Below are 24,028 nucleotides of genomic sequence, written 5' to 3' on the forward strand. Positions count from 1 at the left end.
TTTTGTATTTTTAGTAGAGACGGGGTTTCACCGTGTTAGCCAGGATGGTCTCGATCTCCTGACCTCGTGATCCGCCCACCTCAGCCTCAGGCATTTCTTTATAGCAGTGTTAGAATGGACTAATACAATATCAAAACATCAATTGGTGCACCTTAAACATATATATTATAAAAATATTTCAGTTATGCCTCAATACCACTGAAAAAAATTAAACTTACTCTTAGAATAAACAAATACATACTTCATATTTTCTCAATAAAAATAGAACATCAGAAAACTTACACTAAGATATTTGTAACAGCTCTGCATATAATATTCATAAACTGGACACAAATTTAAAGTCTACTGACAGAAAAATAAATGAAAATATTGTCATTTATTTACTTAATGGACTGACTCAGATATAAAATATCTCTGCTTCCTCTCTTTCTCTCCCTCTCTTTCCATGTACATGAAAATTTTGGTGGTTCATATCACAGTCTGTCTATGAATTGAATAAACAATATGTTGATCTAATTTTATACATTAGCTAGCATGAATTAACCTCAAAAGTAGAAAAGTAGCCCCTTACCAAAAAAAGTCTATAATGTTTGATTCCATTTATATAAAGTTCAAAGCAGAATAAAATACATCTATAGTGTCAGAAATCGAAACCTTTCCCCATGCAGGATTTGACCGCAGGCATAGAAAAAGACGCATGTTTTGGGGAGGGACTTGCTCTTCAGGCTACCTTAGGTGCTGGGGACAAAGGTATTCACATTTGCCAGAAACTCTCTAGTGACACATTCCAGATCTATGCATTTTTTCTTATGTGTGAATTTTATCTCATAAAAACAAAAAAAGTAGAAAAGTTTGAAATTCAGTAAATAGTAAAATTAATATTAAAATCCTATCCAAAATATGAACATTATTATATGAATTAATAAAAGGCATTCCAGTATACCTACTAAAATTAAATCCCAGATATCAAAAAGACAATGCTAGCATCTGAAACTTAAATAATTATAAGCATACATTTTATAGAGAAGGAAAAAATACTCAAGACATGGGGAACATGTATTTTTTCCAATCAAATGTCACTAAATTATGTATACAATATTGTAACCTGTGTCATTAGTATAAATTACTAATATTTTGAGTAATATTACAACTGAGAACAACTTTAAAAGGAAAAAGGATATTTGAGAGCATATGAACTGAATTGAATGTATTTTCAATTGTGGTCCAACTATTACACTGCTAATAATACCCTGGTTTTGAGTGGGGCTTTAGAAAAAAAATTTTTTGAGACGGAATTTCACTTTTGTTGCCCAGGCTGGAGTGCAATGGCACGATCTCCACTCACCGCAACCTCTGCCTCCCGGTATCAAGCGATTCTCCTGCCTCAGCCTCCCGAGTAGCTGAGATTAAAGGCATGCACCACTCCCAGCTATTTTTTTTTTTTCGTATTTTTAGTAGAGATGAGGTTTCTCCATGTTGGTCAGGCTGGTCTCGAACTCCCGACCCCAGGTGATCCGCCTGCTTCAGCCTCCCAAATTGCTGGGATTACAGGTGTGAGCCGCACAAACGTTTATAAAGCACCTACTTTGCGCCAGGCATTGTGCTAGGCATCGTCACTGTGTGCTGTTCCCGCACCACAATCATCCGCTCAGAAATTAAAACCAAGAAAAGGAACATTGTCGCAACCATACAAACTGGGGGGCAGAGGGCAATATCGTGGATGCAGGTGATCCCCAGGCCAGAAAATGTACCCACCAGAAACCTGTTTGCCATCTCTCGATAAGTCTCCACTAAACAGTTGTTTTAAAGCCTCTCGTTATTGATGGAGAGGAATGTTGTTCTCCCTGTGACCCCTGGGCCTGGCGCCTGATGGACATTCAAATACCCTGAATGCTATTCGATAAAAGGAGCCCGATGGCCTGGTGTAAAGAATATCAATATTTGGATTAGAAAATGCTTTTCTTCAGTTCATATGGTTTCAACAGCCCTTATCAAAGATATAAACATCCCTGGCCTGACTGTGTAAATGTTGAAGGTAGACCTAGTTCTAGATTCCTGAGTCAAAATCTTCCAGTTGTCCACAACCTCACAAGGCCAGAGAAGCGAGAGGAAATTTTTCTTTTCTTTTTTTTTTTTTTTTTGAGACGGAGTCTCGCTCTGTCGCCCAGGCTGGAGGACAGTGGTGCGATCTCGGCTCACTGCAACCTCTCTCTCCTGGTTCAAGAGATTCCCCTGCACCAGCCTCCCAAGTAGGTGGGACTACAGGTGCTTGCCACCAAGCCTGGCTAATTTTTTGTATTTTAGTACAGACAGGGAGGGTTTCACCATGTTGGCCAAGATGCTCTCGGTCTCCTGACCTCGTGATTCTCCTGCGCTTTGACCTCCCAAAGTACTGGGATTACAGGCGTGAGACACTGCCTGGACAAGAGGAGATTTCTATTCTGGGAAGGGGTGAGTGGACGGCACAGTTGGTTTGGAAATACAAGAAATTGCGCCTGCATTTACAGAAGCAACGCACACAGGGAACGTCCTAGCGCCATCTGGTCTCGCACACACGCTTGGGGCTCACAGGAGGGGCCTGGGCCTCGGCCAGCCCTAGTTATTGGTGCGCAGTATGCGAGGCCTGGGCGGAAGTCATGCAGGTTGTGGATCCCGGAGGTGTCCAGCACCTCCGGGAAACTCTTCACCTCCACCTCCAGGTGGCGCTGTCTGGATTTGCTCTCCTCAGTGTCTCTCTTCAGGGAACGCACTTTGTCTTCCAGGTTTTGATCCTCTCTCTGCCGCCTCCATCTTCTCAGAGACACAGCTGCACTCACCTGAGCTGAGGTGTAGTTTTACTTTGCTTTTGGGGACTTCCACTCTTTCTCGTTTTCTCGGAGCTCGGCCTCCAGCTCCTCGATCCTCCTCTTCAGCTGTGTGTTCTTCTCCTCTCTGTGGATCTCACGGCCTCTTCCTCTGCTCCACGCTGGCCACCGACTCCTGCAGCGCCGTGGGCAGCCGGAAGTCGCTCTCCCGCCAGGTCTGCAGCTCCATCTCCCACCTCTTCCCGTGGGCAGCTCCGCGTCGAGGCCGCCTTCAGCTTGTGGTTCCCAGACTGCAGGTGCGTGTCGGCTGCAGCGGCCTGAGAGGCCTTTCCATCGTCCGTCCCGTTGACACTGGATGCCGGAGTAGAAGATGGGGCTCCACGCCCTGATTCTCGGGATTATTACTCGAGGGCTCCATGTTCTCCTGGATCTTGTCTTTGGCTGTCTTGGCCGCTTCTTCCACCTCCTGGAATTTCTCTGCAAACTTGGTCAGCTGCTGCTCAGAGGAAAACCCCAAACCAAACACCGTGTTGGCTCTGCTGTCGGCCCACTGCCCAGACGTCTGTGACGTGTTGGTGAAGGTCATATTCGGTGTGATTGTGCTGTTTATGGTCACCTTGGCTCCGTCCACACTGACGATCCCATAGATGTTCCTTGTGACATCACAGAAGTAGGAAACGGTGACCGCCTGTTGCTCGCAGGCATCCAGTTCTTTTTGGTGTTGGGGTCAATCTGGAAGACCTGTGCTCCGGTGGTGAAGATGGGCTCTTCTTCCATCCCCGGCACTGCTCCGGCGGCCACTCCGACCCGGCCTCTCACGCTCACTGTCCGCCCACATGGCGTCTGCTCCCGGCGCGGCATGTGCGGAGGCCCCTGCGCGCCTGGCTCAGCCCAGGCGCCCCTCCATTCCACCAGGCGCGGGCAGGCGGGGGCTCTCGAAAAATCATTCTAAGAGATAAATTAAAAGAGTAATCTGTAATAAGGGGAATAATCTGTAATAAGCATTCCAACTCAGAAAAAAACTGAATATATGTAATACATACAAACTCCTGAGAAGAAAGGTCGAAGCACAAGAAGGGTCTCATGTATAGCAGGTTGTAATATGTTTATTGTTAAAATTATTACCTTCATGTTTTTTTTTAAAAAAAGCAAAGCATAATGAAATTAAGTTTTTGTGCTTATCTGGTACAACAGCCTGTTGAGAAAAATGAAGAGCCCTGTAATCCTGAGGAGGTGGCTTAATCCAAAGAGAGATGCTCCAGGTCCTGTGCACATGAAAGATTTGCCTGCTTCTGCCCATCTAGGAGCTTACTTCCTGAAGCCTTCAGGAGGCAGGAGGCTAAATGAGTTTCTCAGGACAATCTAATCATATCCTGACAGGGAGAAAAAAATCATGACCTAGGACGGATTTAAAAATGTATAATTAAAATTTCATTGAAAATTGAGAAATTTTGACTACGTATTTATAGAGTGCAAAGCTGCTATGATTTATGAATGCAATATGGAATAATTGAATCTAGCTAATTGACATATATATCAACTCAAATCCTCAAATCCTTATTGTGTGTGTTTGTGTGACAAGGACATTTGAAATTTGTTCTTGGCCATTTTAAAATGACCAATACACTATATTTAAGCTTACAAATAGATACCAATTTATGTAAACTATACAGAATCATTGCAATGAATAATGGATTACTATAATTTATATTTAGTTAATCATTAAGTTTCATTCATTAGGACATATTTTATAATTATTTTATTATATTAAATATAAAAGACTACACATGTATGCATAAGTTTGTGTATTTACACATATGTCTACAAATGTAAATTAATGTCACCATAGCTATGTAGTTGAAGATATCAACAGATGTTAATACAACCTAGGAGAATAAGTGCATATTACTAGGAAGAATTATTTTTGAAGGATTTTTTTTATTCTTTAAGTTTTAGGGTACAGAGAAATGCAAATCAAAACCACAATGAGATACCATCTCACACCAGTTAGAATGGCAATCATTAAAAAGTCAGGAAACAACAGGTGCTGGAGAGGATGTGGAGAAATAGGGAACACTCTTACACTGTTGGTGGGACTATAAACTAGTTCAACCATTGTGGAAGTCAGTGTGGTGATTCCTCAGGGATCTTGAACTAGAAATAACCATTTCACCCAGCAATCCCATTACTGGGTATATACCCAAAGGATTATAAGTCATGCTGCTATAAAGACACATGCACACATATGTTTATTGTGGCACTATTCACAATAGCAAAAACTTGGAACCAACCCAAATGTCCAACAATGATACACTGGATTAAGAAAATGTGGCACATATACACCATGGAATACTAGGCAGCCATAAAAAATGATAAGTTCATGTCCTTTGTAGGGACATGGATGAAGCTGGAAACCATCATTCTCAGCAAACTATTGCAATCACAAAAAACTAAACACCGCATGCTCTCACTCATAGGTGGGAATTGAACAATGAGAACACATGGACACAGGAAGGGGAACACACACCGGGGCCTGTTGTGAGGTGGGGGGAGGGGGGAGGGATAGCATTAGGAGATATACCTAATGTTAAGTGAGGAGTTAATGGGTGCAGCACACCAACATGGCACATGTATACATGTGTAACAAACCTGCACGTTGTGCACATGTACCCTAAAACTTAATTTTTAAAAATACCCCTACATATAAATTTAAAAATTACTAAAACACAAATCCCAATTTTAAAAAATCATGATAAATAACCACAGTAAAATATCAAAACCTCATAAGACTCCATATTCCTGCAAAAACAAACCCGCCTCCTGCAGCTGAGAAAGGAAACCTCCCCCTGCACCCGCCCCTGGGACCTGTCCCATCCTCAGTGGGTCCCGAGCGCCCCCAGTTGGCCCTGTGTGCCCCTGCAGGGAGATTTGTGTATGGGCCTACGTTAACCTCCCCCTCACTGTCTCTAGTACAGTAACAGATGGCCGTGTACTCGGTTTTCAGGGTATTCATTTGCAGATACAGTGTGTTCTTTGAATCATCTCTTGAGATGGTGAACCTGCCTTTCACAGATGCAGCGCATTCTGTCGTGTAACTGTTACGTTTGGTTCTAATACGGCCAACCCACTCCAGCCCTTTCCCAGAAGCCTGGCGGGTCCAGTGCATTCAGAAGTCACTGAAGGTGAATCCAGAAGCTGCAAATGAGAGTCTCAGGGACGCACCCAGGCTGTACCAAGCCTCCCCCAGACTCCACCAGCTGCGCCTCACGCTGGACGCCTGCAAACACAGAGACACCCTGGTCAGAAACGGCCGCACATATCTACTGTTTCTCTCACTCATGTCCACTTGCACTCAACATCTCTCATTCTCCATAAATCACCTTCAAACTCCGAAACAACATTATACTGAATAGGAATATGTTGAAAGTATTCCTCCTAAGACTCAGAACTCGTCAAGGATGCCCACTTTCACCACTCTTAATCAATATAGAACTTGAAATCCTAGCCAGAGAAATTAGGCAAGAGAAAGAAATAAAGGCACTCGAATTGGAAAAGAGGAAGTCAAACTCTTTGTGTTTGCTGATAATATGATTTTGTACTTAAAAAAACTAATATTCTTTCAAAATACTCCTAGAATTGAGGAGTTAATTCAGTAAAGTTTTAGAATAAATGAAAAAAGCATACAAAATCCAGTAGCATTATTATACACAAGTAACAATCAAGTAACAATCTAGCAGAAAGCCATAGATGAGTGGAACAGAATAGACATTTCATAAATAAAGTCAAATGCCTGCAGCCAAACTGACTGTGAAAAACTAGACAAAAAGCATACACTGGGAACAGGTCACCTTGTTAAATAAATTGTGCAGGAAAAACTGAACAGCCATTTGCAGCAGAATAAAACTGGACCCGTATCTCTCACTGTATCCAAAATTAAGCCAATATGGATAAAAGACTTAACTGGGAGACCTGAGAGTCTGAAAGTTGCAGATGCTATTCTAGGAAATATTGTTCTGGAGATTGTCATAGGCAAAGAATTCATGACTACAACCTTAAAAGTAAACAATAAAAACCGAAATAGACCATTTGGACTTAATACAAATAAGAAGCAAAGCATCTGAACAGCAAAACAAATAATCAAAAAACTTAACCGAAAGCGTACAGAATGGGATAAACTATTTTTAAACTCTGTATCTGACAGAGAGCTAATATTTACAAACTACAAGAAACAAAAGCAACACAAAAACCCACAAATAACCACATTAAAAATGAGCAAATTACTACAATGTTTATTTTTCAAAAGAAGACAAAAAAATCATCAACCAGCATATGAAAAAATAATCCATGACATTAATCATCAGAAAAATGCAATTTAAAGACACAGTGAGATACCATCTTATACCAGTCAGAACAGCTACTATTAAAACAGTCAAAAAGAAAAATGGAACAAAACAAAAAACAGATGCTAGTAAGGATGCAGAGAAGCAGGAGTGCTTATACACTGCTAGTGGAAATGTAAATTACTATAAACTCTATGGAAAACAGTATGGAGATTTTGCAAATAATTAATATTGGAACTAATATTTCATTCAGCAGTCCCACTACTGGGTACCTACCCAAGGGAAGATAAATTATTATATCAGATAGATGCCTGCATTTATATGTTTATTGCTGCTCTATTCACAATAGCAAATAAATGGTACCAAACTAAGTTTCTATTAGTAAATGATTAGATAAAGGAAACAGTCGTATATGTTCATACATATACATATATGTACACACACATCCCCACACATACACACACTATACATGTGTATGTACATATACACATTTAATTACTACTCAATAATAGACAAGGAATGAAATTATGTATTTTGCAGTAGCATGGATGAAACTGTAGGCCACTATCTTAAGTTAAATAACTCAGAAGAATAAAGTTGAATACCACATGTCATATATAAGTGCGAGCTAAATAATATGTACACATGGATACAGAGTGTGGAATAAGAAATATTGGAGACTTGGAAGGTTGGGAGGGTGGGAGTGGCATGTGGGATGAGAAGTTACTTAATGGGTACAATATACACCATCCAGATGATGACTATACTCAAAGCCCAGATTTTATCCCTCAACAATATATCCATGTAACAAAACGGCACTTTCACCCCATAAATGTATACAAACAAAAGGATAAGTGATACATATCCCAATTATCACAAACCCACTCCAGAATGTCTTATACATACACACACAGCATTACCACTACTTTATTGTAGTGTTCCATTTTTTTCACTTAAAAGAGAAAGGCAATCTCCATTGTCAGGGTAAATACACTTTGGAGAAGCTGTTATCCGGTAGGCCAGGGCAGTGCAGCTCTCCCATCAGCAACCACAAAGCTTTGGGTTTGGGTCATGTACATTCACCTACTATTGTTCTGTAGTAGTCTCTGGGCACAACGTTGGCCCACACATTCTCCTCCATTCTAAGGGACTCAAAACAGAATCCACTTTTACACTAGTCATTCTCCAAATCCAGATTAACAAAAATTATTAAAGAAGCAAAAGATAAAACTCAAAAAGAGAGAACCCATCTCACTATCCTCCCATATTTCAGTCGTTTCATGCCTTACCCTCCCCATTTCACCACCTGAGCCACCTTCTGGGTGGGCAGAGTTTGTGAAGCTTTTATCTTTTATCACAGTGTAATTGCTAACTCTAGTGGTCATGAGCCCATCAGCCCTAAATGAAAATGGTCAAAATCTGAGGTTGGTGCAGTACCCCTCTCCCTGCCAACTCTCTCCTGGATTTTCACTTAGTTCTCACAGATGGAAATTGCATATTTAGGCTATTTCTAATCATTTCACATTTCATTATGTATCAATTGAGCCAGCTCCTTGGGAGTTGGATTTATAATTTCTAAATCCCATTTACCTCCAGAAACTGATTTCAGCTCAGCTGCTGTAATAGACTGTAGTATTCTGTCACTCCCCAGGTATCAAATTTTGCGATTCCATACCTGAACACTTACGTTTTCCATGCAATGCTTCAGCCATGTATCATCATTGAGTCAGGGTCTCTCTAGGAAATCCTTCTTCTAACACAACTGTGTTGAGAGTTCTCATCTGCCACCTGTAGGCTGAAAAATCAGTAAAAACATAGGACTCATAACTGTTCTATTCACAGAAACAGTTTATTACAGCAAAATGATACAATTTAAAATAAGTAAAGACAAAAAGCACAAGGAGTGAAGCCCTGGAGAATCCAGGCACAAGCTCTCAGGGGTCCTCTCACAGTGGAGCCTTCTACACATGTGTAATTGTTCAGCTGTGAGGTAAGATGGCTTGTGTGAAGTGTTGACAACAAGGGGAGTGCCGCTGAGCTTTCTTGTCCAGGGCTGTGTTTGGGGAATGAATCATAGACTATGGAACACCTGGGGAACTGACCACGATACTCAGACGACAGCCCTCTCCAGCAAAACAAAAGTAGACATTCACTATAAATCACTGTGATTAAACTTGTACCGCATGTCCCAAGGCTATAGACATCCACAGACACTGTTATCAGGTGCAATATTTTATGGACTCGGAGATCTCATCACAGTAGGTAACAGCAATAAATGAACAAAAGTTTTTTTTTTTTTAGTTATTTTTTAGGAATGTGCAGGGTTTGAACAATTCATACCTGCTGAGTTAACCCACTGCTATACACAAGTCCAGATGGGATGGATTGTGGATGGCCAGGCTCAGAAGAGAGGATAGAGATGGCCAAGTTAGGACCCCAAGGAGGAGCCTGAGGGAGGGAAATCGAGAACCTCTGGAGGGGCCCATGAGTGTGCCTGATCTGTGAGTTAAACCAAAGCTGTGATATTTCCAAGGAGCCCAAGAAAATGGTGCTACAGTGAAGGGTGTGGGGAAGTGGCCGTAAAGAGGCAGTGGATGGGCGCAGGAGCGGAAGGGAGCTAAAGGGGTTAAGAACCAGGAAGCAGAGCAAGGGATCTGGGCATTCCTTAAAGAAGTAGGTTCAGAAATAAGCTGTCAAATGCCTCTAGCCTGGGCTTCCATCCATATGTCAAAGATAAATTCTAGGCATGTTTCCCATCTGACAAATACCACAGAGTGAGGAAGGAGACGGCGGCGTTGCTAGGAGAGAACACTCTGAATGTGGCAGCAGCCCGTCCTTGTCCACACATGGCCCTGCCTGTCCTTTATCATCACAGCTTGGAGGTTCTCATCTTTGTCCTGTGGTGGAAAAAAAACACCCTGTTCTTGGAATCCTAAGGAGATCTCCAGACACATGTGGGTGGTAAAGTCTACCATAAATCTGGCATTTCCAAACAAGTCCTCTATCTACTTTTCATCACTGTGTTCGTGAAGCTTCAGGTTAAGTGAAATATGTCAGTCACTAAACAGTAAAAACAAATCGCCAATTTACCAATGTTGGGATGACTCCTGGGTTTCAGAAGCAAAGAATTGGACAGAGAAGCAAAACTGTTTGTGCTCAGGACTTCTGGACACCACACATGGAAACTGAAATTCACACATACACACACACAGTAAAATGGATAATCACACTTATCTTATTTCTTGAGGTTCCTTGAGCAATTTAGGAAGCACTAAAGGTAGATTTATTAAAGAAAAAATATCAAGTAAAGACACTTGTTCCAGCACAGTAAGGAAGACTTTATCCAGGGTCCTCATGGTAGGTGTCGGGATCAGGGCAATGGTGTTTTGCAGTGAAGAGAGAGATTCAGCTGAACTCCAAATGCAGAATGGAAACGTGGGGATTTAAAGCCAAGCAGCAGGGTGGGGTCCGGAAGATGGAAAATTACTGAGAGGAAACATCAGGGGCACAGCAAATCCTGCTTAAACCAACCTGCCAGAATTCTTGATGTTGGGCCAGGGTGATCAGACATCACCGAGGTATGGTGAAGGGCAAGGCAACTGATCAGATACCCAGGAAAATCAGACATGGAGGATGGGGAACTCTGGCTAAACCAACACACCAGAATTCCAGGTAAAACTGAATTTCACATGACGTGCAGAGAGAAGGGCTGATGAGAAGTTTTAGGAGCCTCCTAACTTCTGTTGAAGCAAATGAGCTTCATCAGTTTGGGACCCATAAATGGTAGCACTTTCTGCTAACCAAACTCACAACTAAGTGAAATGAGAAAAATTTGTCACAAAAATGTACATTCAACCATTTCCTGAATTTCTGGAGATTCTGAGTGGCAGAATGAGCTGAGGTGTGATAGATCAATGGGTGTCCTAATTCTGAACCCACAATTAGTTCTACGGATGTTCACTGACAAAAGAACAGCTCAAGCTTCCCACATGTACAAACACCTGACTCCATGAATCTGCAGCTGGGGGTCTCTGCAGGCTCTGAGGTTCAGAGGACAGATCCCACCTCAGATTCAGCCTCAGGTAATTATCTGCTCTTCCTGTGGGGAGGAGAGGAACAGCGTAGAAGGAGGGTCAGCTGTACTCTATTTAGGAGCTCTGTACATGGAGGAAAACAATGAAAGTAGGGATCACACATCCTCAACACACGTCACAATTCCACATGAGAAAGGCAATTCTGTGCCAGGACATTCTGCAGAATCAAGGAATAAAGCAATTGGGGCAAATGTAGGAATCACCATTGTTTACAGACTGCATGTTTGTTTCTATGTCATCCACAGAAATGAAGTGTATGTTTTATATAGAACCCACAGTCTCTGGGCCCTGAGTCAGCACTTCCCTCCCTCCACCTGCAGGGAGCACAATTCACCAGACCCAGGCACCCAGGGCTGCTCTCTGTCTTCCATGCCATGGCTGGTGCTGGAGCCACGTCCTGTGCTCCACTCTCAGGAGACGAACAAGCTCTGCGCTGATCTGAGCACAGCCACTGCTGGCAGTCACTGGGTCCCCGATGGGAAACTGTGACACGACTCTGATTCAGTGACCTTGCTGGACCTTCATAGAACACAGAAGTTTAGGAAAGTTCCACCCAGTCCTCCTCCCTTTCTCCTTCACTCAGGGACCAACTTCCCTCACATGCATTCAGCTACCCCAGACCCCTTCCACCACCTCTGCATTTCCTCTCAGAAGAGTGGACAGGGAAACTGTACACGAAGCTAATCCAGTCACAGAGTTTGCTTCTCCGAAGACCAACACTAACACACATATTTTGGCAAAGCTGTTTAGAATATCAGCCAGATTCTATTGATAAATATAAAATATGAACCAACCATGGAAATCATGTTTTATGTGTCTCCTTGGCTAGACCATAGTCTCAATTATTAAATCAGACACTATTCTAGGTGTTGCTCTGATGGTTTCATACAAGTGTTATTCAAGCCTGCTATCAAGTTTCTCGAGCTAGGAAGATAGTGCTAGTTAACCTTGGTGTGTCTGATTTAATTCTAGCAGACATTAATCTAGTTGTTGCTCTGATGGCTTCATATAGGTGTTATTCAAGCCTGCCATCAAGTTTCTCAAGCTAGGAAGATAGCGCTAGTTAACCTTGGTGTGTCTGATTTAATTCTAGCAGAACAAAAGACAACAAAATTTCCTGGTGGATGGCAGGTGCGCCTCTTTCCAAAAATTCCAGCCTGCCCTTCCTGATGGCCAGCCCTAGACACGCCTAGACAGAACACACAATTGCTGTCACCAAGAAATCCCACACACTGGAGTGTCCACAATCAGCTCCCCCAAAGTCACAGGTGAGGAAGGTGACACAGGCAGTTTCAGCAGATACAGATCACAGATCTAGACAGGGTTCCTGGGGAAACTGTTAGATGGAGAAATTGCGAAGACTCTGAAAGGAAACCAGCTCTTAACCTTCCTGAACAACTTGTCCCAGAATTAACCCTATGCTCAGTGTGTCTTGAGCGGCCTCTGCAGCCCAGGCCCCTCCTGTCTTCCTGCAGGGAGGTTTTTGTCTGGGCTCTCACTGACTTACCCTCACTGTGTATCTTTTGCACAGTAATACAAGGCGGTGTCCTCAGCTCTCAGACTGTTCATTTGCAGATACAGGGAGTTTTTGCTGTTGTCTCTGGAGATGGTGAATCGGCCCTTCACAGAGTCTGCGTAGTATATGTAACTACTACTCCAACTAATACCAGAGACCCACTCCAGGCCCTTCCCCGGAGCTTGACGGACCCAGTGCATGGCATAATCATCAAAGGTGAATCCAGAGGCTGCACAGGAGAGTCTCAGGGACCCCCCAGGCTGTACCACGCCTCCCCCAGACTCCACCAGCTGCACCTCACACTGGACACCTGCAAACACAGAGACGCCCTGGTCAGAAAGTGCCACACAAATCCACCGTTTCTCTCACTCATGTTCACTCACACTCAACATCTCTATTTATCCATGAATCACCTTTTAAAATAGCAACAAGGAAAACCCAGCTCAGTCCAAACTCCATGGTGAGTTCTCTGTGTTCAGTGCTGATCACCGAATGGAAACACCTGGGAATCTCAGGGCTGGGGCTCCTCTCCCAGAGCTGCAGGGTCAGGGCTGGGCTGGTTTTCATCAGCACAGGGAGGACCCTATTTGCATGTCTCCTACTATATAATGAGTTCTGTAAGGGATGCCTCAGAGTGGGCTGTGTCCAAGAGTGGATGTGGGTGATTATACTTCATAAGTAATTAATTCTCATTAGCATTTCTACTTATAGATGCACATGAAGTATGTTCTTTGAGAGTCAATGTTTCCTTCATTTACAAATGTGAATGGAAACCCCCAAGTATGGAGGGACCATGTGACATGTCTAAGAGCTCACATCTCATAAGAGCCAGTCTCAGTGTCTGGCCTGCGTTTCTCACAATTGGATCCAACTGTTCCCAAAATTAACTCTAGGAAAGAGCTAGAAATTCCCAGTGAGGTTTACAAAACACTCTTCTTATAATGATATCGTGATATTATTTGGCTGTATCTTGGTGTTTTTATAAGTAATAGAGAAAAACTGAGGGTTAATTCATTCAGGAGTTCATGACTTTTCTTGTATTATTTTTATTTCTCTCTTCACCTTTTTCTACCACATTAGACTTTTATTTATAATAGCTTTAATGAGGTAATACTGACATATAATCTTCACACAATATGTTCACCATTTGACAAACATTGACCTAATGACCATTCACAGAGAAAACAAATCAATTCGCCTCTCAATTTTCTCTTTGTCTCTTGCAATTTCTCCCTCCTATACCTTTGCTTCTCTTACTATGGAGAAGTCAGTTAGTGATCTTTGTTATGTAATTTCCAATGAGTATTCACTTTGTACAGTTTATATAACGGAATCATATGTATGTGCTTTGGCTCATTATACTCATCATATGTACTTGTGAATTGAACCATGCTGTTGATCGTATCCAACATTTACTGATTGTAGTAGTGGGTACTATCCCAATAAATGACTTTTCCACAATTTGTTTACTTATGAAGGTGCTGATTAATATTTGGATTGTTTTCAGTTTCTGTGTATTTCAAATAAAGCTGCTGCTCAGCTTAGAGGAGTACACAGCTGAGAAACATGTTCCTGATCTTACAACAACATGAACAACAGCTAAACTGGTCAAGTTGCAAATGAATCAATATTCTTTAATACATCAGGTAATTAATGTTATGGCACCCCGTGTGTTTGTCAGTGTGTGAGAAAGAAAGAAAGAGGGAGGAAAGGAGACTGAAAAAGAAAGTGATTCTACATAATTATTAATTTGTGAGGTCCTCAAATACAGGGACTTATTCCTAATGAACAGGGTCCACATAGGTTGAAGAGGTTAACTTGATGCACCCACAGATGGCTATAGATTCATAACATAAATAATATTCTCTAAACACATGAACACCCATACACATTAGAATAGATGTCCTGGAGGGTGTTTAGTGGTGGAATGAGAAGGTGACACTAAACTCCGTCTTCAGAGCCTTTCCCCGCCTGCTACACCTGCTCTGAGGCTGAACCTTGAGCCTGCCTGACCACTGAGACCCACAATGGTCCTGAGCCTTCAGGCGGTGCCAAATGCCCCCTGGGTTTCCCTGCTGGTTCCTGGGTGCTGGCTTCTGTCCTCAGCACCCACTGCTGTTCTGTAAACTCCCACAGGAAGGTCTGTGTGTGGGCTCATACTGATGTCTCTTCACTGTGTCTTTTGCTTAAAAATACTTGTTTGTGGCTGGGCACAGTGGCTTACACCTGTAATCCCAGCACTTTTGGAGGCCGAGTCGGGCGGATCACAAGGTCAGGAGTTCAAGACCAGCCTGGCCAACATAGTGAAACCCTGTCTCTACTAAAAATACAAAAATTAGCCAGGTGTGGTGGTGAGTGCCTGCAGTCCAAGCTACTTGGAGGCTGAGGCTGGAGAATCACTTGAACCCAGGAGGTGGAGCTCATAGTGAGCCAAGATTGCCCCACTGCACTCCAGCCCGGGTGACACAAGACTCTATTAAAAAAACACACACACACATACACACACACGAAAACAACACAAAAAACAAACACGGTTGTGTGCTTGTTGCTCATGTCACTCAGCCATACGAAGAGGTGTTTTTTGGACATAGATCTGGAGGTGGTGACTGGACTCTTGAGGAGTGGGTTGGAATTTGTGCTCCCTTCATGACCTGTGCACCTGATCCACTCCAGTCCCTTCCCTGGGGGCTGATGGATCCAGCTCCAGAAGGAAGCACTGGTTCTGCTGGGGAATCCAGAATTTAAACCTAAATGTTATTGTTGTTGATTCACTAAACAAAATGTGGTGCTCATTTCTATTGTGTTGAGATGCACATGACATAAAATTTACAATTTTAGCCACGATTAAGTGTACGGGTCAGTGATACTTTACACATTTGCAATGTTGTGCAAATATCACCAGTATTTGGTTTGGGAACATTTTCATCACAGAAAAGAAAACCTCAGCTCCATTAAGCGTCACTCTCCATTTCCCCTCCACTCACCTCCTGTGATCTGTCTCTAGGGATTTTCCTCCTCTGCATACTTCATGTCAATAGGACAATTCAGGATGTAGACTTCCGTGTCTCCCTCAGTTCACTCACCCAATGTTTTCAAGGCCCATCCGAGTTGCAGCCTATGTCAGTGATTCACTCCTTTTTAAAGCTGCATTACAGACACACAGACACACCGCGGCGTCTTCATCCCTGTGGGTTAGAGACACACAGACGCACCGTGGCGTCTTCATCCCTCTGGCAGTCGATGGACACTTGAGTTGTATTCTCCATCTACTTCTGTGAGTGGTGACACTAGCTACATTTATGAGGTTTTCTGTGAAGACCATTTTCCAAAGTTGCTGTCCCATTTCAATACCAACAGGCAAGCCATGACCATTCCAAATTCAGTATGTCTATACCTACAAGTGATTATGTTTTTCTATTCATTTTTCTTTTATGAATGCTGATTATCTTAGTGTGTGTAAGGTGGTAACTCATAGGGAACTTAATCACCAGCATAAACCAAATAACCCCATTAAAAATGGAGAAAGGACATGCACAGAAACTTCTCAAATACAAACATAGAAGTGGCCAACTAACCTATAAAAATGCTCAGCATATTCAGTCATCAGATAAGTGCGAATCAAAACCAAATGATATACTTTCTCACATATGTCAGAATTGCTATCACTGAAAGATCAGAAATTAACAGATGTAGGCAAGGCTATAGAGATAAGGACCACTTACACACTTTTGGTGAAAATATAATTTGGCCCAAGCACTGTTGAAATCAATCTGCAGATTTCTCAAAGAATTTAAAACAGAGCTACCATTCCCCTCAGCAATCTCATTACTGGGTATATGTCCAAGAGAAAACCAATCATTGGAACAAAAAGACACATCAACTCATGTGTGTATCACTGTGCTATTCACAGTACCAAAGACATATAATAAAACTAAATGCCGATCAGTTATAGACTGAAAAAAGAAAACGTGGTACTTATACACAGTGGAATACCATGCAGCTGTAAAAATGAATGAAATCATGTTTTTGCAGCAACTTGGATTCAGCTGGAGGCCAAAATTCTAAGCAAACTGACAGAGACAGATGATAAGAGTCAATGGGAGATGAAATGGACAATTTAGGTGTTTCTTTGTGTAAAAATGAGAAAAGAAATCCCCTGGTTGCATGAACTCTAGAAATAGACAAGCCTGGAGATGCTGATGTCCTGACTTCCATTACATTAGGTTGTGCTTTTTCTCATTTTTAGTCAGTTAACCTTGCTTTCCTTCACTCTTGGCTAAAATAGCCACACATAATAATCTAGAGACATTAAAATAAAAATAACATATTTGAACATTAGAACAAGTGTTAACTTTTAGGTCAAAGTTAGCGTGAATTCAGTGTGACAGACAGGAGACATGGCTGAATACTAGCAGTGTGCTCACAGTAATACTATCTAAATTAGGAAAGTTTATTCACATCTTTTAGATTAGATTCCGATTGAAATCCTTGATCTAGTATCATCTCTGATGAATCATACATCAGTAACGAAACTGGAGGTTATGCACTCAACTGAGTAGTGCATTCAGAATCTGTTCCTCTACCTGATGTCAAGTCAGCCCGCATGACAGAAGTTATTGTGGTCAACAGAGCTCATCAATAAGCCAAAGACAAGGATTAAGTACATGTTACAGGAGTGCCTGACTTTGGGATGCTCTTCATGCAAAGAAGTTTCTCACATCTTCTGGAACATGTAAAAATTCTCAACAAAAGAATAAATTTTAGATCCACGCCTATATTTTAGGGACCTGACTCATGTAACTTAGAAAGTCCTAAAGGAAAATGAAATGGCATAACAACTAAAAGTATACATATTGTAGTGGGTCATTATACCAAACAAACAGTCTTGTTTACAATATTATCTAAACACAGAAGGCATTAGCATTACTTATATAACTCAGCATCATTCCCAACCACAATCTTCTGAAAATGTTGAAGAAAATTGTCATACTTGAACTAAACTTGTCAAAACCTTAAGAAAATCTTGAAGTTCCTTGGCCAAAGTTTATCTCCCTAGCACTAGAGCATTATAGTCAAGTCCCTCAGTGAGACATCAGTTATCACCTTATGATTTGGTGGCTGGAAGGCCCATACATTTAGAGATTTACCCCCAGTGCTCACCTCTTCCTATTACATGCACGCATGACAAAGTATTGAAAGTGATGACTGTATTTTACCCACTCCAGTCATCAACAGATTAAGCCACCATTTTCCTACATCTTTTCAATAGCCTCTAATGACATTAAAACAGGGAATGGTATTTACTGGAAGAAACATCAGGGTAGAATATTGCTCTTGAACTGCTTTGAAGGGAATCTTACCAGGTAATTTTAACCACAACACAGCAGTGAATATGCACAATGTCAATACTAGGGTTCATATTTATGAACTGTAAACTAAAAATAAAATCCTAAGTGCCCCAACTGACTAAATAGTCCATCTGTTCATCTAAGGGACTCCAGAAAAGCCTAAAAACTGAGATCCCAGCCATGACAAGATCAGACACACCTCTTATACTCACTCCCCTTTGCGGTTTAGACACAACAATGACCAACACTAATGTTAAAATAGAGATCAAAAGAATGACAGAACAGAATCTCTGCGGCAATAAGATGTCAAATTATAAACAAGACCTAAAGCCATGTCAGGCAAGGGTTCTGCCACTCACTCCCACACTTAAAAGGTAAACTGTCTTCTAACTGCCAATAGGTTAATCTTTTTCTCTAGTGGCTCAGTAAGCACTGGCACTCAGACAAGCACTATGAAGACAATTGCAGCCCATCCCCTGACGAACTGACCCCTGTTCCACAAGCCATAACCCCAGCTTTGATTGAACACTAGGGTGATATCAGGACCTTTCTCCTGATCCGAGACCGCTGACCATGGCCTGGCTCTGGCCGTTCACAGAGGCTGCACACTGAGTGCCTTTGTGTCTCTGCTTCTGCTATTGGCACATAGGGGCTGACTGTAACGAATTTAAATGCTAAGTATCCACTGGTAAGTGAACAGGGGTCATACGTTACAGGCATGTTTATTCAGTATGCACGTGTGAGGACCACCTCCATGAACATCAGTAGCCCCTCCTGTAACCTGTTGATTATGTCTGTTTAGCCAAACCCTTCAGCATAAAGCTTCTGCCCAACCCCTTCTTCGTGGGAGTGCCTTTCTCTCGTCTTTACCAAAAGCTATGCTTTTCAGCATATGGGATGGCTGTAACCCTTGATAAAAATAAACTCTCACTTTCCTAAATTGTAGATTGCGTTATTTTTTTATTTAACACAACTGAAGATTAAATTCAGAAGTTCATCTAATTATAAGGCTACTTTAGTGAAGAACAACAAACCGAGCATTTTCACATATACTGTAAGGGCCTGTGATATTTTGAAGCAGGAAGCTGACCTCAGACCTTCAGAATTAACTGATAACTGTGGATAATGAAAAGGCCCCACCCAGGACATTGATTCAGCACCCCTGCCTGTCTCATTCATTCTTCTCTTTCTTTTTATGATGTGCTTACAGTAATAAAATTTTTATTTTCTTTAGACCTGTTTGCTTTTCACACATAGTGGACTCTTAGCTCTCTTTTTCACTCATTTTCTTAAGCTGCTAGGGAGAATAAAGCGTCAGGTCCTATTTTTGGTGCCTCATCGCTGACGAATTAAGGTTTATTCTTCCTCCTCCTTATCCCCTGCATGTGGTAAATCTAGTAAGAAATCACAGAAGCTCCCTTATCTGATGCCAGTGTGAGGTTTAAATCACACAATCTCCTTCTCCTGAGTAGAAACGCCCCCCCAACCCCACCACCAAATCATTATAAAGCCCTGAGCCAGCCTCCTTTTCGGCTCTACTGAGGAAATTCCAGTTTGAAATTTCTTGAGAGGCCTGTGCTGCTCTCAGCAGACACCTCAAAAATAGAGTTAATAAATGTTTTCATATTCACCTGGAGTGTGAGTGTGGAACCATCAGACTTGACATCCACACTAACCATTGGTGGGGTCTCTCTTCCTTTGCCCAGTATCACCTACAATTGGAACTGTGGGCTTGGAGTCCTGACAATGACCACCACGGGGGCTTTCTTCTCTTGCACTGGATGCTAACTCCCTCTGCCCCAATGCCCAGCATGCACTTTATCCTGCCTGCTGCTCACTGGCCCTTGGAGTTCTGTTGAGCTGGGCTGCCATGCTGAGTTAAACACAGCACCTTTTATAGATTTAGCTGATTAACTTCAGAAGCATTGACACCTTATTGACATTCAGAAACAGGAGTAAATGACTGTAGGTGACTCTGTCTTTGGTGCATGTGAGAAAGTTTTTCTCTTGTTACGACAAATGTTTCTTCTTCAGAGACTTCACAGGAAAAACACGATAAGGAATCCAGAGATGTGCCACAAAGGAAACTGTTTTATGGAGAGGAAGCCACAGGGCTGACAGGAAACCAGACCTTAACACCCCTCTGCACCTGCCCTGAGGCTGGCTCTTGTGCTCAGTGGGTGCTGAGCGCCCCCAGGTGGTCCCGTGCCCACTTCAGGGAGGCTTGTTTCTGGGCTCACACTGACTTTTTTTCTAATTGTTTTCACAAAAATGGAGACAGAGTAAATGGTGAATCCATGCATCTCAGAGAACACAGAACAGCAGAATAACACCCCATGCTCCCCCCACACACATTTAGGTAAATCTTATTAAAACTACTGAAAACCAAAGACAAATAGAAATACATGCAGACAAGTGGAGATGAGTTGAGGGGGCATTCCTTCTAAAAGAACAGGAAAGATGATGACAGCATTCTTCTGGTTAAAACCTTATAAGCAAGAGGAAAATTGATGGTGTCTGTAAAGTGTTGGAAGAAAAGCCAACCCATTATTTTATAACCCATGGATGTTCGCTAAAAAGTGAAAAAAAAAAAAAGACTCTACCAGCTGCACCTCATACTGCACACCTGCAAACACAGAGACATCCTGGTCAGAAACTGCCACACATATCCACTGTTTCTCTAATATCCACTCACAAACAATATCTGTAGTTCTTCATGAATCACCTCTTAAAATAGTAACAAGGAAAGCCCAGCTCAGCACAAACATGGTGAGTCCTCTGTGTTAAGTTCTGATCACCAAGTGAAAACACCTGGGAATCCTGGCACTTGAGCTCCTCTCCCAGAGCTGCAGGGTCACGGCTGAGCTGGTTTTCATCATCAGCAGAGGGAGGGAACTGTTTGCATGTCTCCTACTATATAGAAGTCTCTTGGGCAGGATGTCTGAGGACAGGGCAGGGCACAGAGCAGATGAAGTTTTCTGGTGGGTGGTGGGGCTTGAAGACAATGATAGTATTTGGAAAAAATGTAATTTCTTATTAAAAGATTGTGCTATAGTAAACATTTAGCATACATTATCTTAACACATGAAAATACATTGTTAGAGGCAGATGCCCATTGGTCCTCCATTTACAGATGTGAATGTAAACCCAGAATCATAAGGCACCTATGAGATGTGTCCTGGAGCTCACATGTGACAAGAATGGGCTCCAGGATCGGGACCTGTGCTCCTCTCCACCGGATCCCACAGCTCCCTTAACCAACTTTAGCCCAGAGTTACGCACACCTGGTGTGGTTTGAAGAAACCCTTCTTGTAATAAAAACATTTAAAAAAAACTGCTGCATTTTAGAATTACCAAAAAATAGAGATAGAGCTAAGGGTTATTCATTGTACATTCAGAAATATCTGACTTTTTATGTGATTTATCCATCTCCCTTACACCGTCCCTAAGAAATTTATACAGGTATTTATTTGTAATAGCTTGAATAATATAAAATTATAATTAACACACAAAATGTACAATTTGGAAATTACTGATGTAACCATCACCATTATTAAGATAGAAAACAAATCAATTACCCTCACCATTTTCTCTTATTCTCTTGCAACTCCTCCTTCCTCCCTCTTTTCTCTCACCTTTTCTCCATTCAACTCCCAACCTTCATGTCACTTTAGTTTCTATTCTGTAGAATGTATAAAACTGTCATCATACAGGATGTAGTTTTTTTTTGGCTTATTTTACTTATATGTACTTGTGAATTTAGTTCGTTTATGCGTGTATCAAACGTTCATTAATTGTAATGAACAACAGTATTCCAATGATTGATTTTTTTTTGTTTTTTTGAGACGAAGTCTCGCGCTGTCGCCCAGGCTGAGTGCAGTGGCGCAATCTCGGCGATTCTCCTGCCTCAGCCTCCTGAGTAGCTGGGATTACAGGCGCGCACAACCCCGCCCGGCTAATTTTTGTATTTTTAGTAGAGACGGAGTTTCACTACGTTGGTCAGGCTGTTCTCAAACTCCTGACCTCATGATCCACCCGCCTCGGCCTCTCAAAGTGCTGGGATTACAGGCGTGAGCCACCGTGCCCGGCTGAATTTGTTAAATTCGGTGTTTAATCTGACATCCTTCTGGATTTGCTCACACTGGAACGTAAAAGAAAATAATTTCCAAGACTTACGTGTAGCCAAAAGAAAACCCAAACTTTCCCGTCTCTAAGCTACACCTACCACTGGATTTTTAACTGACGAAAGATGAGCCTGAGAGAAATCACAAAAGCAGCTAATTCAAGGAAAAGCCATTTTTCGTTCTCAGCTGAACTGAAGACCACAGTTACCACGAAGGCAGCTTCTCCACCTCCGGAGCTCAAGCGATCCGCCCGCCTCGGCCTCCCAAAGTGCTGGGATTCCAGGCCTGAGCCCCGCGCCCGGCCAGCGAAGGCAACGTCTAAAAAAACTTCTCACCTCCTGTCACCATGTCAGTGACAAATTCCCGAGTTTTCAGACGACATGCCGAATCCAGCACAAAACACTCACTCTGAGGAGCTCCGGACGCCGCTGGCGCCTCAGCTGGCAGCAGCTGCTCCAAGTTCGAACCCGCGGGCGGTGGCGGAAGGGCCTTCCCGCGGGCGTCGGGCAGCAGCTGCAGCCCTGGGCTCGGCCGCGGCGGCTCCGCGTCCTTCCCGGAGGCGCCGGCGCGAGGTCCTCACACCCAGGCGGCTCAGTGGAGGCGCAGCAGCCCAAGGAGCGCCGCCCCCCGCGCCCGCGCCCGTCCTCGAGAACTGCATCTGCGCAGGCCCAGAGCGTCCTCCTGGAGCAGGCGAGCCAGGATGGCGCCTCCTCGCTCCCAGCAGGCGCCCCCATGCGGCCGGCGCAGAGCCCAGCGACCAGAGCCGCGCGAGCCTGTGGGGAGCCTGCGGCGCGCCTGCGGAGGCCTGGGCTCCCCCGCCTTCCCCACAGCCAGCAGCAGCTTGTGCCGCCCGCCTTCCCCTGGCCAGGTCAGCCTGCAGCTGGCGCCGGAGGCTGCGGAGGGAAGGCCCAAGGGTCCTTTTCAGAAGACTGGCTTTTTATGAATTTTAACACAATGTGAACACGCTGCGTTCCTTTAATAACGCTACTTCCGTCATACACTGGCAACTTAACACCTGAAAAGCTTAGATGTTATAAGTAGGACTTGTTCATCCTTTATACACAGGATATCCATAGATAAATAAAACAAACACACAGACAGAAGAGATGATCATTAATCTCTCCTCCCGGTGCGCACAGAGGCCTAGAAGTCTGCACTTTCTCCTCCTCTCTCCTCCCCTGAACCGGAGCACAAACGCAATGTGTGTTGATCAAGCAGGGATTTGGCCATCCTCCCCACCCCCCACCAATATCAAAATAAAATAAAACACTGCATATGAATTTTAACAAAAAGGTATTTACAAAATTTATTATTTTACCACCTGTAATTTTAACATACATCAGGCACTTCAGAACATCTAGCAAGACTAGATATTTCAAAAGAATACTTAGAATTTCCAATGATGTATACAATAGCGAGGAATAAAACGCACACGAGAAAACAATGACAATGATATGAAAATGTCTTCTAAATATGAGCAGCCTGGCATGGAACCCTCTTCCCTTCCTGCCCAGGTCTCCCCTCCATGTCCTCTCACCCACTGAACGAACGTGGACGTGTGGTTACTGTGTCCCTTCCAGGGGTGGTCTAATAACTCCATTTCAAAATGTCATTTCCAGAAGACACCCCTTTGCTATGATTTTTTTAAAAAGGACATGGTAACTTACGGCCAGGCACGGTGGCTCACACCTGTAATCCCAGCACTTTGAGAGGCCAAGGTGGGTGGCTCACCTGAGGTCAGGAGTTCAAGACCAGCCTGGCCAACGTGGCAAAACCCCATCTCTACTAAAAACTACAAAAAT

The 24,028-nt window shown here is 42.9% G+C and overlaps 1 long non-coding RNA gene, 1 pseudogene and 1 gene segment (V, D, J or C); all 3 read right to left on the reverse strand.

Moving 5' to 3' along the window:
* Positions 1-1,202: 1,202 nt before the first annotated feature.
* LOC100971549 (homer protein homolog 2-like) lies at positions 1,203-3,718 on the reverse strand (annotated as a pseudogene).
* Positions 3,719-4,742: 1,024 nt separating this feature from the next.
* LOC134729013 (uncharacterized) lies at positions 4,743-22,849 on the reverse strand. Of its 2 annotated transcripts, none has more exons than XR_010109848.1 (3): positions 22,562-22,849; positions 8,832-8,939; positions 4,743-6,081 (listed from the first exon to the last, which is right to left on the reverse strand). It is a non-coding gene; the product is annotated as an uncharacterized LOC134729013 (long non-coding RNA). The 2 variants fall into 2 exon arrangements; XR_010109849.1 differs by lacking the exon at positions 4,743-6,081 and adding an exon at positions 6,804-8,294.
* Positions 8,977-13,276, reverse strand: LOC117975726 (immunoglobulin heavy variable 3-43D-like). The segment is given in 3 exon segments: positions 8,977-10,041; positions 12,746-13,064; positions 13,168-13,276. Coding segments are annotated over 2 exon segments (363 nt in total).
* Positions 22,850-24,028: the final 1,179 nt, after the last annotated feature.

This window comes from Pan paniscus, chromosome 15, assembly GCF_029289425.2.
Source record: "Pan paniscus chromosome 15, NHGRI_mPanPan1-v2.0_pri, whole genome shotgun sequence".
Classification (NCBI taxonomy): domain Eukaryota; kingdom Metazoa; phylum Chordata; class Mammalia; order Primates; family Hominidae; genus Pan; species Pan paniscus.